The 14807-nt window shown below is 45.1% G+C and overlaps 1 protein-coding gene across 1 annotated transcript in view; it reads right to left on the reverse strand.

The window, feature by feature from the left end:
• The window catches only part of SHB (SH2 domain containing adaptor protein B), a 156690-nt gene that overhangs the window by 28009 nt on the left and 113874 nt on the right, over positions 1–14807 (reverse strand). Inside the window, exons 4-5 of the mRNA XM_080986758.1 lie at positions 13701–13875; positions 11473–11592 (exon numbers count right to left, since the gene is read on the reverse strand). Coding sequence (XP_080842884.1) covers positions 11473–11592; positions 13701–13875 — 295 coding nt within the window. The remainder of the gene's footprint in view (positions 1–11472; positions 11593–13700; positions 13876–14807) is intronic.

The raw sequence follows: 14807 nt of genomic DNA on the forward strand, positions 1-14807 counted from the left end.
GAAAATATTCTCTGGCACACCATCTTCCATCTGTGGAATGTGGTCAGGAAGCTCACTCCCTACTCGTCAGCTCTGATTTACTAATTGCCAGAATTCTGCCCCTGATTCCAAGAGGAGGCTAGAGAAGGGCATTTCCCCAAGGCTAGGCAGAAGAGCACCACTAAATCACCCCAGTTTCCTGACCAGGGTTTTAAATAGATGCTCCCAGAACAACAGTTCCAACTACAGTGGTACCTCGGGTTACATATGCTTCAGGTTACATACGCTTCAGGTTACAGACTCCGCTAACCCAGAAATAGTGCTTCAGATTAAGAACTTTGCTTCAGGATGAGAACAGAAATTGTGCTCTGGCAGCGCAGCGGCAGCAGGAGGCCCTATTAGCTAAAGTGGTGCTTCAGGTTAAGAACAGTTTCAGGTTAAGAATGGACCTCCGGAACAAATTAAGTACTTAATCCGAGGTACCACTGTATTCCCACTGAACAGGCTCAGGCAGTGAGCCAGTGTGGTGTAGTGGTTAAGAGCGGTAGTCTCGTAATCTGGGGAACCGGGTTCGCATCTCCGCTCCTCCACATGCAGCTGCTGGGTGACCTTGGGCCAGTCACACTTCTCTGAAGTCTCTCAGCCCCACTCACCTCACAGAGTGTTTGTTGTGGAGGAGGAAGGGAAAGGAGAACGTTAGCTGCTTTGAGACTCCTTCGGGTAGTGATAAAGCGAGATATCAAATCCAAACTCTTCTTCTTTTTCTGCCTACGAGTTAGCACTTTTTTCCACTCGTTGATAGCTCAGTTGGCTATACCGTGGTGCTGATAATGCCAAGGCTGCAGGTTCTATCCCCGTAAGGGGCAGCTGCACATTACTGCATTGCAGGGGGTTGGACTAGATGACCCTCAGGGCCCCTTCCATCTCTAGGATTCTATGATTTATCATGGTGTCATGCTGGCAGCCGATTTATACAAGCAAAGCCTTGTCATACAGGCAGCTTGTTGGCATGACCAGGGTAACATCAGACCCAACAAAATCACTTAAGACTGGTGGTCATGCTGCGAAAACAACCAGCAGCGGCACAGCCACAAGTTAAATTTGTGACTCCAACATTACAGTGAGCACCGCAAGGATTTTGTTTTGTTTAGCACAAACCAAGGCTGCTGAAATACTGCTGGAACCAATCCTCATGGCCACTTCTGTAATTGAGTCTTGCAAAGTCCTCCGTCAACCTCCATCTGTCCTGGCCTGAGCACTTGCTCAAAGTTACCGTATTTTTTGCTCTATAAGACGCACCAGACGATAAAACGCACCTAGTTTTTGGAGGAGGAAAACAAGAAAAAAAATATTCTGAATCCCAGAAGCCAGAACAGCAAGAGGGATCTGGCTTCTGGGATAGCCTCTTGCTTTTCTGGCTTCTGGGACAGCCACACAGCCTGCATTCGCTCCATAAGACGCACACACATTTCCCCTTCCTTTTTAGGAGGGAAAAAGTGCGTCTTATAGAGCGAAAAATATGGTACTTTTGGCCTCTTCCTCTTCCTTCCGGAGACCATTTCAGCACCCAGAATCTTTGAACAAATGCTATGCTCCCAATAAGGCACAGACTGGTCTTCCCATGTCAACATCAGGGCTGGCTCAGCTGCAGTTCAGCGCAGAAACTCGGGAGATGAGCAGGAAGGTTGGTTCTTTATTCAGAGGGACAAAACACAACAGAGAACCCCACAGGCAGGACTAGCCCGATGAAGCAGTTGCTGGAACTGAGGATCTGAGCTTCCAATTTCCTCCAAAGGCTCCTCCCCAGCTGGCTGCCTACTCAACAGTCGCAAACTCCTTCAAAGACGGCTTCTCTGTGCTTTTTGTTCTACTGTATGTAACATCCTCCTCATTCTTGAGGACAGATGAGCAGGGGAGAAGGAAACAGTAGAACTGGAATATCTGGGGATCTGTCGCAGCCTCAGTCTCCTCCTTTGCTTCGCTCTCACTTAAATCTACTGCTTCCTCAGCCTCTTATCTGTCCACCCACTGCCTCCTCCTCTGACCTTTCTTCTGTATCCTGAGACCATAATCCTGGCTCAGAGCCTCACCACTCTGATGCTTCTCAGGGGGTTCCCCCAGCTGTAGCCTCCCACCATTCGTCCTTGTCTATCCAGTCCCTGACAGTCAACAGAGTACCAAGGAAAAACAAGTGGAATGGGGAACCTCAGGCTTGGAGGACCCTCCACGCCCCCCCCTCTCTCTGGCCCTTAGGACTCGTCTTAGACCACACCTTTTCCCCTAGCCACACCCCCTCTCCAGGCCACACCCTCCCCTGCTCTGCCCTGCCCCCTCTTTTGAGTGTAGACTGTGTCTTTGAACTCTGATAATTCTTCTTGCTTGTCCAGAGGGAGGCTAGAGGTCCCAGTAGGGGGGTGCAGGTTTAGACCCCAGTGCCTCTTGGGCTTACCAATCAGAAGGTCGGCAGTTTGAATCCCTGCGACGGGGTGATCTCCCGTTGTTCTGTCTCAGCTCCTGCCAACCTAGCAGTTTGAAAGCACACCAGTGCAAGTAGATAAACAGGTACGGCTGCAGCGGGAAAGTAAATGGTGTTTCCATGCGTTCTGGTTTCCATCATGGTGTTCTGTTGTGCCAGAAGCTGTTTTGAAGTAGCCACATGACCCAGAAAGCTGGACAAACGCCGGCTCCCTCGGCCTGAAAGCGAGATGAGCACCGCAACCTCATAGTCGCCTTTGACTGGACTTAACCACCCAGGGGTCCTTTACCTTTTTCTTTTTTTTTACTATGGTAGGATTTACATTGGTTGCTCTACGCACCGGCTCCCGAAAAGTATATCTGAAGGAGCGTCTCCACCCCCATCGTTCTGCCCGGACACAGAGGTCCAGCACCGAGGGCCTTCTGGTGGTTCCCTCACTGCGAGAAGCCAAGTTACAGGGAACAAGGCAGAGGGCTTTCTCGGTAGTGGCGCCCTCCCTATGGAACGCCCTCCCACCAGATGTCAAAGAGAACAACAACTACCAGACTTTTAGAAGACATCTGAAGGCAGCCCTGTTTAGGGAAGCTTTTAATGTTTGATGTATTACAGTATTTTAGTATTTTTTTGGAAGCCGCCCAGATTGGCTTGGGAAGCCCAGCCAGATGGGCGGGGTATAAATAATAAATTATTATTATTAGGCTCTCAGGCTGCTGCAAATGTTTCTCCAGTCTTGCTCCAGGGTCTTAGCTTCCCTTCAGAACTAAAAATGGCAGATGCTTCCAGAAGATGACTTTGGCAGAATTCAGCTTAAGCCAGCCTGATGCCGCAAAATGACTGAAGGAAATGCAACTGACCTGTGTTATGCAAGCAGGTCAAAGTCAGATAGCTCAGCTGTGCTCCCTGACCTTACTGATGTTAAGTTTATCCTGCGGTTCTATTATCTACCTCATGCACTGCAGACAAAGCGGAATCTTGCAGCTTACCCTTCTTATTTATTACCATGCAGGCTTTTTGTCAGCTTGCAGAGTGTTTTTAATGAAGAAAGTCTTGTTTTCTTGTTCTCTAGGTACCAGAAGCTACAAATCAAGATTTATTGCCATGTGTACATAAACGGAACAGAACGTGTCTACCATTTGGAAGAAGGAGGAGAGCAAAGAAAAGAAAAATCTTTTCTCACTACATAAATCAACACAGAAAGCATGGACTGGACTGTTGAGCAGCACATCTTGAAATTGCCACAGCTGATTCTTCATGCCTAAAGCCAAATAACAAACTTGTCAGCTGAGGGAGAAAAAGGCATTCCAAAGGGAAGTCCGCCACAAACATGACTTGCATTGAAATGACAAAGAACATCTGATTTGAAGCAAGTGAATCTTATTCCAAAAGTTATGTGGTCCTACTAAAATCTGCCATGTTTTTGAGTATCCAAACAAGGCTTTTATTTCATGGTTATCAGTCAGTATTATATATTTGGTGATATTAACATCCTTATGCTATGTTAACTGCTTGGTATCAAGCCATCTTTTGTCATCTTAACAAATCCCTTAATAAGAATTACTTTCTTTTATTGTTTAGCTTAATGTCCACCTGACAGTTCTGGTATTGACAATCACCAGGAATGAGTTGTTCCCTGACTAAGGAGGTACTGAAATGGATTGTTGGGTTGGTCAAGATAAGAATGTTCTAGAAATCAGGCCATATTAGATGAGTTTTATTTGATGAACTTTTACATAGTAGTTTACCTGTCTGTTATCTATGTTCACAATTTCAGTTCATGATGCTATAGTGTAGCTATGTGCTGTCTTGCACATAATGGGTGTTGGGGGACAGAGAAAAGAGAGAGAGACCGACAATGCTCTCATTTCTAATTCGTTATAAATCCTGCATTGTGTTGTGACCATGAAATATGCAACTGCATATGCCACAATGGTTCCACAACACTATAAATCCCATTATACAATGAGCAGGCGCATATAGACCCTCTAAATATTAAGTGTATATATCCAGAAATTCTGGAGACATCGCCTTACATGATTCTGGGTCAGCATGGCTTGGATCAGATTTCTCCAGGGAAATTCAGATCAGCAGTTACCGTATTTTTCGCTCTATAAGACGCACCAGACCACAAGACGCACCTAGTTTTTGGAGGAGGAAAACAAGAAAAAAATTATTCTGAATCTCAGAAGCCAGAACAGCAAGAGGGATCACTGCGCAGTGAAAGCAGCAATTCCTCTTGCTGTTCTGGCTTCTGGGATAGCTGTGCAGTCTGCATTCGCTCCATAAGACGCACACACATTTCCCCTTACTTTTTAGGAGGGGAAAAGTGAGTCTTATAAGAGAAAAAAATACGGTAAGTGCCCTTAACAAAAACGGGGAAGAAAACTGTTGTGTGGTTTTTAAGGAAGTTGATTTTTCAAAGCCAAGACCTCCTTGCATTTCTGTAGAAGATCTCTCTCATTACCCTTATGGCCAAAGGATGAACTTATCTCATTTGTGAAGTGAGAAGATCTCAAGGGACGACTATTTACTGTCACGCGACATGGCTTCCTGTGAGATCACACCCTTCTACAAATTCTTCTCCGTGTGGCTTTATTTTCGCCCTCGTTAAAAATATGACTCAAACTGCCATTCTTGTTCTCTGAATGCCAGGCTCGTGAAATCACAAGGCATGCTTGTCACGTTCTGTTGTAAAGCTAAGCGACTGTTTGACGAGACCGACAATACTCTGGGGCTAATAAAACAACAACTCCAAACTAAACTCTTATACGGCCCTTCAGAGAGTCAACGGCACACACTCCAGATGTCATTCATGGCTTTAATGAATCAGGAGGCTAGGCTTGTTCTAGCCTAGTTGCCCTCAAGTGAGGGAGCCAAAAGGAACACTGTGTTGCAAGTGAGAGAACACACAGATTTCCCCATTAGCCGAAAGAAATGAGAAGAGACACAATTCAAATTAATACACTTAATTAGCAAACAACAACAACTCAATTGTCAGAATCTATTATCAGAAATCGACCAAAGACAAACAAAAGGAAGAAAGATAACTCTGCGGTATTACACGTTTAGCAAATTGCAAACTTCAGTACCGACTCCCTGCTTTTTAAAAGGAGGAATATTTCTGTGTGCGACAAACACCTATCATTCAAAGCCATAACCCAGAGGTCAACTCAACCATCCCCGTTTTCTTTACTGCCCCTACAAGCCGACACCACTAGCAGCCTTGTCACCTATAGGACATGTGCCATCCATGACATAAAGGGCTACTGAAAGTCATTTCTTAAATAGGGGGGAAAAAACATTCAAAAGATAGACCTTTCACTGAGCAAATATGGATACACTGAAAATTCCCGCGGCTCAAATATAAATTTGTGAATTGTTGGTGGAAGCACAGTTGCACCACTATGAGCAAAAAAACGTTTAAACAAACAAAAAAAGCAACTAAGAGCATTTTAGAACGATCGGAGGGCTGCTGAGATAATGCATATTATTTATCAAGTCTGTATATCGGAATATTTTGCAATTGTACTGCCAGTAAGATCATAATCAGAGCTTAACACTGTTTAAGGAAACTACTGTCTGCAACCCGAAAGGATTGTGTTTGGGGGTGGGGGGAATGAATATCTGAAAGAATTATGATTACTAATTTATACTGCGCACGGATTTCTTCAGCATTTCTGAAGAAAGCATGTTCCTGCCTTGAAGAGCTTACAATAGTTTTGACAGTAGGGAGAGAACGGAGGTATGGCAGAAGCAAGGGCAACAGGAGAGGAATGCAAGCACGTGCAATTAAAATGCACTTAGGAGGCCTCATTTCATCTGAGAATGAAGATGAATGAAGATTAAGGGGTTGTATAACTGGAAACACTCTGCAAAGCAGCCTAAGATACAAGCGGCAAGTGTCACGTCTTATCAGCAATTATCGACATACGTGCCACGTTGAAAGAGAAACGTCTCTGGAAACCACGCAGATTATCTGGCCTGGGGAGCTTTGTTCACCTGGAACTTCAGGTGTGTGGAAGAAGAATTTATGGAAACACTTGATTTCATCAGTATTAGAAGGAATATTCACAATTCCACTGTGTGGTAAGGAGGCCTTTTTGAAACAGCTTTGAGTCAGGAAACAATACTGCCCTGTTCAATCCCTAACTTACAACAGGACACATAATTTTTATAGGACGAAGCATTGCTATAAAAGTCCATCACTGCAATGGTCCCCTGAGGGCAACCATAATGTATCCTCTGTTGGGTTTTACTCACTGCAACCCGGTGTCAGAAGTGGGAAGAAAGAGTTTACCCCTACAGAAAAGGTGCCACCAAGGGCAGTTCTAGGTATTTCTTTTTAAATAAACACACACACACACACACACACACACACACACACACAGTATATGTGAGAGAAAAGCAACAGGGGGAACTCAGAAACATTGTTGGGTAGATGTCAAACCTACCTAAGCTGATTTAAGATTCTTGGATGGTGGAGATCAGGTGTAACTTAGAAGCGGGTGAGAACTTCAACAAAAAGCAAGGTATTTCCCTGAACCCCATAAAAAGGTAAAAGGTAAACGATCCCTGGAGAATTAAGTCCAGTCAAAGGCAACTATGGGGTTGTGCCTCTCATCTTGCTTCAGGCCGAGGGAACCAGAGTTTGTCCACAAGACAGCTTTCTGGGTCATGTGGCCAGCAGGTCTAAACCACTACTGGTGCATGGAGGACCATGACGAGTGCCAGAGCATATGGAAATGCCATTTACCTTCCTGCTGCAGTGGTACCGATTTATCTACTCGCACTTGCATGCTTTTGAAATGCTAGGCTGGCAGAAGCTGAGACGGAGTGCCAGGAGCTCACTCCGTTGCATGGATTCGATCTGCCAACCTTCTGATCTAGCACAGTTCAAACCCAAAGCCCTCCAAGATGTAGGAGGAAAAGGCTTCCTCCTCCCCAAACCTGCAGACCAGAAGTCCTTGTGTGCCACAGAGCCTAGGGCTTGCTGATCAGAAGGTCGGTGGTTCAAATCCCCATGATGGGGTGAGCTCCCGTTGCTCGGTCCCTGCTCCTGCCAACCTAGCAGTTCGAAAGCACGTCAAAGTGCAAGTAGATAAATAGGTACCGCTCCAGCGGGAAGGTAAACGGCATTTCCGTGCACTGCTCTGGTTCACCAGAAGCAGCTTAGTCATGCTGGCCACATGACCCGGAAGCTGTACACCGGCTCCCTCAGCCAATAAAGCGAGATGAGCGCCGCAACCCCAGAGTCGGTCACGACTAGACCTAATGGTCAAGGGTCCCTTTACCTTTACCTTGCACTCTAAGGCTTCACTGGTCTAAAATACAAGCTACCTCTTTCCCAATCCAACTACTAACACACTTCACCCCTCAGTCACCTTTCCTTTCAGCTCTTATTGACATTCCAGTAGCCCGGCAGACTCCCACCCGACATGCCTCGGCGCTATGAAAACCATGCAATAAAACTATCAGAGTGCTTTGTGGTGCGACAGCGGGGAACGTGATGGATTCTTTTATGAGCAAAGGTTTCTTCATGTGGTTGATTCTAGAGACATGGACCACCAAAGGAGAGATCTTGTCACACTTCAAGGCACCTCGGAAACTTGGTGGGAAAGGCGGGATTCCTTTTGTTCTAAGCCGAACAACTCAATAATAATAATAATAAAAGCACTCTGCTGTTTGCTTTGTTCTAACAAAGAAGCTATTTTTAAAAAAGAAAGAGTTCATCACTAGCTCCACAAACCTGCAGCTGTTTAGCTATGTGGTATTTGGGGTGTGTGGGCGAGTGAGAAATTAAATCAGGCCTGTACAACTTGTGACCCACCCAGTCAACAAGAGCCCACCACCCATGTATGATGCCCCATTAGGTCTCAGTACACGTCCTGGTTCTGCCGTCTGCCTAGAACTACTAAAACAGACTTGTGAAGTGCTCAGAAGTCCGTACATGGCTGGTTGGTTGCATTTGGCTTAGGGAGCTACAAGCTATGCACAGGGCCTGCACTAACTGCTGCAATGCTTTTCAGAAACATATCAGTCTAATTCATACAAACAGTTTAAAACCCAAGGCAGGGCTATAGCGTTTAAGCAAATAAGTCTATGTGACATAGTGGAATCCTTCACCCCCCAAAAAAAACTCCACCATCACCTGTAACTGTAAGCATAAAGTGCATTCGTTGCACGTTTAAAAACAAAACGAAAACACCATCCACTGAGAATCAGCATAGCGTCGATTTCCATGAGAGGCTTCAGGGACGCCAAAGCGAAATATTGGGCTGCTGCCCAGTAAGGAGGAAATTTGATCACAGAGGAAGAAGAAGGGTAAACGCAAAACAAATACACCACACTTTTGTTTCACTCTTCAGCCAAAGAATGACGGAAGCAGACGGCTCAGTAAGATAAACACTGAAAATCTGGGAATGCACGACCAGGAATAAGTCCCTGCATGTGGGGAATCACAGTAAGGGAGCCATCTCAGTAGGGGAAATCCTGGCGGCGCTTGCAGGCTTCATGTAAGGCAGAGGAACCACTCTGGCCAATGTGCAGAAGTCACAGCTATAGCTGGCTGCATTGCATTCCTCTGCAGGAATACCAAAGTCCCTGGGATGCGGTCCAACTCCACATCCCCTGCCCTCTCCCAGCTGCTTCTTGCTTCCCATTTCCACAGTTCCTTGGAAGAGGAGAGGGCAAGCACTGGCAGGTTTGGAAAGGTCAACTCTCCTCAAGGAGAAAAGGCTTGGTCCTCAGACCTCCAGTTACTGAACCTCGATTAAAAAACTACCTGAATGCACAATATATATAGAGAGAGAGAGCGAGCGCACGCAATTCATGCTTTTTTGCACTCAACATCTTATGGCAGCTATTTTCCCTAAAAACATGAGACCAGGGCCCTGCAGGATCTGATTTCTTTCCGCAGGGCCTGTAAGTCAGAGTTGTTCCACCTGGCCTTTGGCTTGGAGCCAATTTGATTCCTTCCCCCTCTTTCTTTTTCCTTTCTCCTCCTGTGATGAGGCTGCATTTTAATTGTTTAATGTTTTAATGTTGTATTTTAATCTTGTTTTTAAGTTGTATTCATTCAACTTGTTTTTATTATTGGTTGTTAGCCGCCCTGAGCCTAGCCTTGGCTGGGGAGGGCGGGGTATAAATAAATTTTATTATTATTATTATTATTATTATTATTAGCATCAAAGTCTCAAAGTGTTGAGCCACATCTTTATCAACGACTTGGATGATGGACTCAAGGGCATCCTGATCAAATTTGCAGATGACACCAAATTGGGAGGGGTGGCTAACACCCCAGAGGACAGGATCACACTTCAAAACGACCTTGACAGATTAGAGAACTGGGCCAAAACAAACAAGATGAATTTTAACAGGGAGAAATGTAAAGTATTGCACTTGGGCAAAAAAAATGAGAGGCACAAATACAAGATGGGGGACACCTGGCTTGAGAGCAGTACATGTGAAAAGGATCTAGGAGTCTTGGTTGACCACAAACTTGACATGAGCCAACAGTGTGACGCGGCAGCTAAAAAAGCCAATGCAATTCTGCGCTGCATCAATAGGAGTATAGCATCTAGATCAAGGGAAGTAATGGTGCCACTGTATTCTGCTCTGGTCAGACCTCACCTGGAGTACTGTGTCCAGTTCTGGGCACCACAGTTCAAGAAGGACATTGACAAACTGGAACGTGTCCAGAGGAGGGCAACCAAAATGGTCAAAGGCCTGGAAACGATGCCTTATGAGGAACGGCTAAGAGAGCTGGGCATGTTTAGCCTGGAGAAGAGGAGGTTAAGGGGTGATATGATAGCCATGTTCAAATATATAAAAGGATGTCACATAGAGGAGGGAGAAAGGTTGTTTTCTGCTGCTCCAGAGAAGCGGACACGGAGCAATGGATCCAAACTACAAGAAAGAAGATTCCACCTAAAGATTAGGAAGAACTTCCTGACAGTAAGAGCTGTTCGACAGTGGAATTTGCTGCCAAGGAGTGTGGTGGAGTCTCCTTCTTTGGAGGTCTTTAAGCAGAGGCTTGACAACCATATGTCAGGAGTGCTCTGATGGTGTTTCCTGCTTGGCAGGGGGTTGGACTCAATGGCCCTTGTGGTCTCTTCCAACTCTATGATTCTATGATTCTATGATTCACACAGTCACATGGCAACCTCCCTAGGACTGTATCACTTCAGATTGCAGGTAGGGAATTTAATGCTGAGTGCGCCTCAATATTAAAACAAAACAAGAACTCCCTGCACACACAGGCCTCCTCTTTGAAAAGCTACTTTTCCAAAACCACCACCACCAACAATATATATTTGTATCATAGCAATATTCATATTTGTATTACGGCATGTAATATTATAGATGATCTCAATAGTTGAGTATCCTATCCCTTATTGTTTAGCTTAATGACCACCCTAACAAATCTGGTACAGATGATCACCTGAAATGAGTCATCCCCGGAATAAGGAAGGAATGAAACTGATTATCAAACTGGCTTAGATCTGAATTTTCAAAAATTCAGAACAGGTGAGATTCGTTTTATTTGGTGAACTTTCATATGGTACGGTGCCAGTCTATAGGAGGACTGTGGATGATTCCTACACTTGTTACTATTCTTGTGTCGCCTCATTACAGAATGGTCGGGCCTTGGGGAGAGAAGAGAGAAAGAGAGAAAAACTAGTAAAACAATGGCTTTATTAAATGTTGAGGCGGGTGGGAGGGAGGAACGAAGAGCAGAAACAATTTAATCAGCAGCTAGAAGAGATAAAGTGTATTTTGTTAAAAGGGGCCAGACAAACACTAAAAAATCTGTGCACGTCCCTGGAGCATTACAACCAAATCTAGTAACTGTTATTCAAAGCAATACAGGCTGATGTTTGGAATTCTAAAATTCCTATGGGGTAGGCCTTTCTAGTGTCGATGCGAAGGAATGCTTTCTGTTTGCTCTTACTGAACCCAAGAAACCCCCACTTAAATTAAGTCACACCCATACAGTTTTAAAAATATATATATATACTTACTTTAATGAAAGTGAATAGTCATGCTTGCTGGTTTGACTATTCCTCACTAGATAGCTACATTCTTTACACAACCGCAAGAGGTTTTCTGCATCTGTCCGACTGATTGCTCCATGATACCATCTGCAAGAGAAACCAAAAACCGCACAGCAATCAAGCATTTGGGTAAACATGCCCTGAGTTTACAAAACATCTCACAACATACCATATTTTTCGCTCTATAAGACGCACCAGACCACAAGACGCACCTAGTTTTTGGAGGAGGAAAACAAGAAAAAAATTATTCTGAATCTCAGAAGCCAGAACAGGAAGAGGGATCGCTGCGCAGTGAAAGCAGCAATCCCTCTTGCTGTTCTGGCTTCTGGGATAGCTGCGCAGCCTGCATTCGCTCCATAAGACGCACACACATTTCCCCTTACTTTTTAGGAGGGAAAAAGTGAGTCTTATAGAGCAAAAAATATGGTAATTGTTTTAGTGTTTTAAGGGCAACGTAAGTGTGGAGGACACAATTCACAAAAAGTTCAGCGCATGGATTTCAGTGGGAGAAGATCTACAACATGTAGGGCAGGCAACTCTGGGGACATTCATTTTGTAGAACTTCCATTCTGAACAGAACATTGTTTGTGTGTGTGCATTATCTATTGCGATGCTAATGCCATATTTTGCATCCCTTTCCTAATACCCATCCTTTCCTTTTTCACTGACCTAGCAAGACTGGGTTTTCTGAAAGCTTTTCACCATAATCCCAAGTTCTTCCTGATGATCACAAATAGTTCAGACCAAGTATGTAAAGTTTGGATTTTGTCGTCTCAATGCCCAATACTTCTTAAACAAACGTAATATGGAATAATGATTGCATACTGTGCCCAGAATCAGTCTTATGTTCTTGTATTCTTGCCCTCCTATTCCTTGATACATTAATTAAATACATACATTGATACATACATTAAATTAAAGTTGATTACACTTTGTGCCAGGGCTATTTTTTCTAGAAAAAGAGGTGCTGGAAATGAGTTCCAGGGAGTTCCAGCTGAAAAAAAGCCCTGCTTTGTGCAAAAATGTAAGTGGTCACTGTTGGATGAAATCCTACAGAAGCGGTAAGAGATGCTTATTTCAAAGCCAGGGTGATAACTACAGATTTCAAAGTAGATTTCAAAAAGGGGTTGAGAGACACTTTTGATACCTAGTTGTGCTCTCAGTATCCCTTAGGACAGCCTGAGCTGCTCCAAAACAACCCTTTTCATGGCAAACACCCAGGGACACATTTAGGTTTGATGAGGCCCTGAGCTACTGAAGGAAATGGGGCCCTTTATATGTCCAGCTGTCCTCTGTCAACAACAAATTGTAGCTGTTTTTTGTGTTGAATATATGCTATATGGTAATTTATGGACCTAATAGGTATTTGCACATAACAAAATATGTATTTTATCGAAGTCATTGTTGAACAGAAATACAATTAAGAAGAAGTTTATCTTATATTTTGGAAATGTACATCCAGGTTTTTTTCCCTTTAATTTTTTTTGGGGCCCCCCAAGAGAGTGGGGCCCTAAGCTATAGCTTGTTTAGCTTATACGTAAACCTGGCACTGCAAACACCAGGTGTTCCAAACGCTATTTCCTGTTGCATTATCCAGGTGACTACCTAAAGCTTCTTTTAAGCATGCACTGATTTATTTAAAATGTGGTATGGCGCTGTGGGTTAAACCACAGAGCCTAGGACTTGCCGATCAGAAGGTTGGCGGTACGAATCCCCATGACGGGGTGAGCTCCCGTTGCTCAGTCCCTGCTCCTGCCAACCTAGCAGTTCGAAAGCACGTCAAAGTGCAAGTAGATAAATAGGTATCACTCCGGCGGGAAGGTAAACGGCATTTCCGTGCGCTGCTCTGGTTCGCCAGAAGCGGCTTAGTCATGCTGGCCACATGACCCGGAAGCGGTACGCCAGCTCCCTCGGCCAATAAAGCGAGATGAGCGCCACAACCCCAGAGTCGGTCACGACTGGACCTAATGGTCAGTGGTCCCTTTACTTTTATGTGACCAGCCAGTTTGCAATGCATACCCTAATTGTTACACCTTTACGGGTCAAGGAGTTGTGATTGCAATGCAAAGCAGAGACGCCGGTGAGAAAGGTCTGTTGCTAATCTGCAATGCAGGCACCACGGCCTTGGAAACCTCCTGCAGACAGACTTCTGTTCTCCTCATCCACCTACAAAGCAAACTTCCAACTCGACTTACATTTGTTTTTCCAGTGGGATGGTCGGATCCACTCTCTCCCCCAGGATTCCACAGAATTCGGGGCTCCCATGCTTGATAGGTTTGAAGCCTCCCCCTGGTGCTCGGAGCTGTCGACGCCGATCGTTCGAAGATGGGGAAGGTGAAGACTGCCTCATTTCTCCCCCATTGAACTGGGCTGAAAGAAACATTCAGGCAAAGCGATTACCTCCAAATCAACCAACTCCCTGCAGATAGAAGGGCCCCGCAAAATCTTCAGCAGCACCCAGTCCCAAAGGAAGTTCTGATCAGTCGATTCGCTTAAGGAAGCTCATCAGCAGAAACCCTGTGCAAGGGCTTCCACTTGTGTGGTGGGGCTTTCCTCTCCCCCCCAAAAGGCTCTGAGGGATGAAGTGAAGGACATGAGGCAGGAGTTGGTAATGCAGGTGAGCTGTGCACAAGCAAGCTGCCAGCTAGCTCTGCAGAGGCTCCTTTTATTGACACAATATGCAAAACCAGGCAGATACATTTTGGGCTGTGACAATAATAATAATAATAATAATAATAATAATAATTTATTATTTATACCCCGCCCATTTGGCTGAGTTTCCCCAGCCACTCTGGGCGGCTCCCAATCAAGTGTTAAAAACAGTACAGCGTTAAATATTAAAAACTTCCCTGAGCAGGGCTGCCTTCAGATGTCTTTTAAAGATAGGATAGCTGCTTATTTCCTTCACATCTGAAGGGAGGGTGTTCCACAGGGTGGGCGCCACTACCAAGAAGGCCCTCTGCCTGGTTCCCTGTAACCTCACTTCTCGCAATGAGGGAACCGCCAGAAGGCCCTCGGCGCTGGACCTCAGGCTGAACGATGGGGGTGGAGACGCTCCTTCAGGTATACAGGACCAAGGTCGTTTAGGGCTTTAAAGGTCAGCACCAACACTTTACACATCTTCCAGTCCCGAGATCGTGGGGTGGTACAAAGTTATTTTGGCACCTGTTTCCACTGCGTCATTTTCCCCTTGCACAATGTATGACGAAGGAGACAAAGGTCACAGACACAAAGGTCACAGACAGGACACGCAAGACTACTGAGACTGCAAAAGGTTAGACAGAGGGCAAGATGTTCAGACA

The sequence above is a fragment of the Podarcis pityusensis genome, assembly GCF_964106645.2.
Source record: "Podarcis pityusensis genome assembly, chromosome: 17".
NCBI lineage: Eukaryota > Metazoa > Chordata > Lepidosauria > Squamata > Lacertidae > Podarcis > Podarcis pityusensis.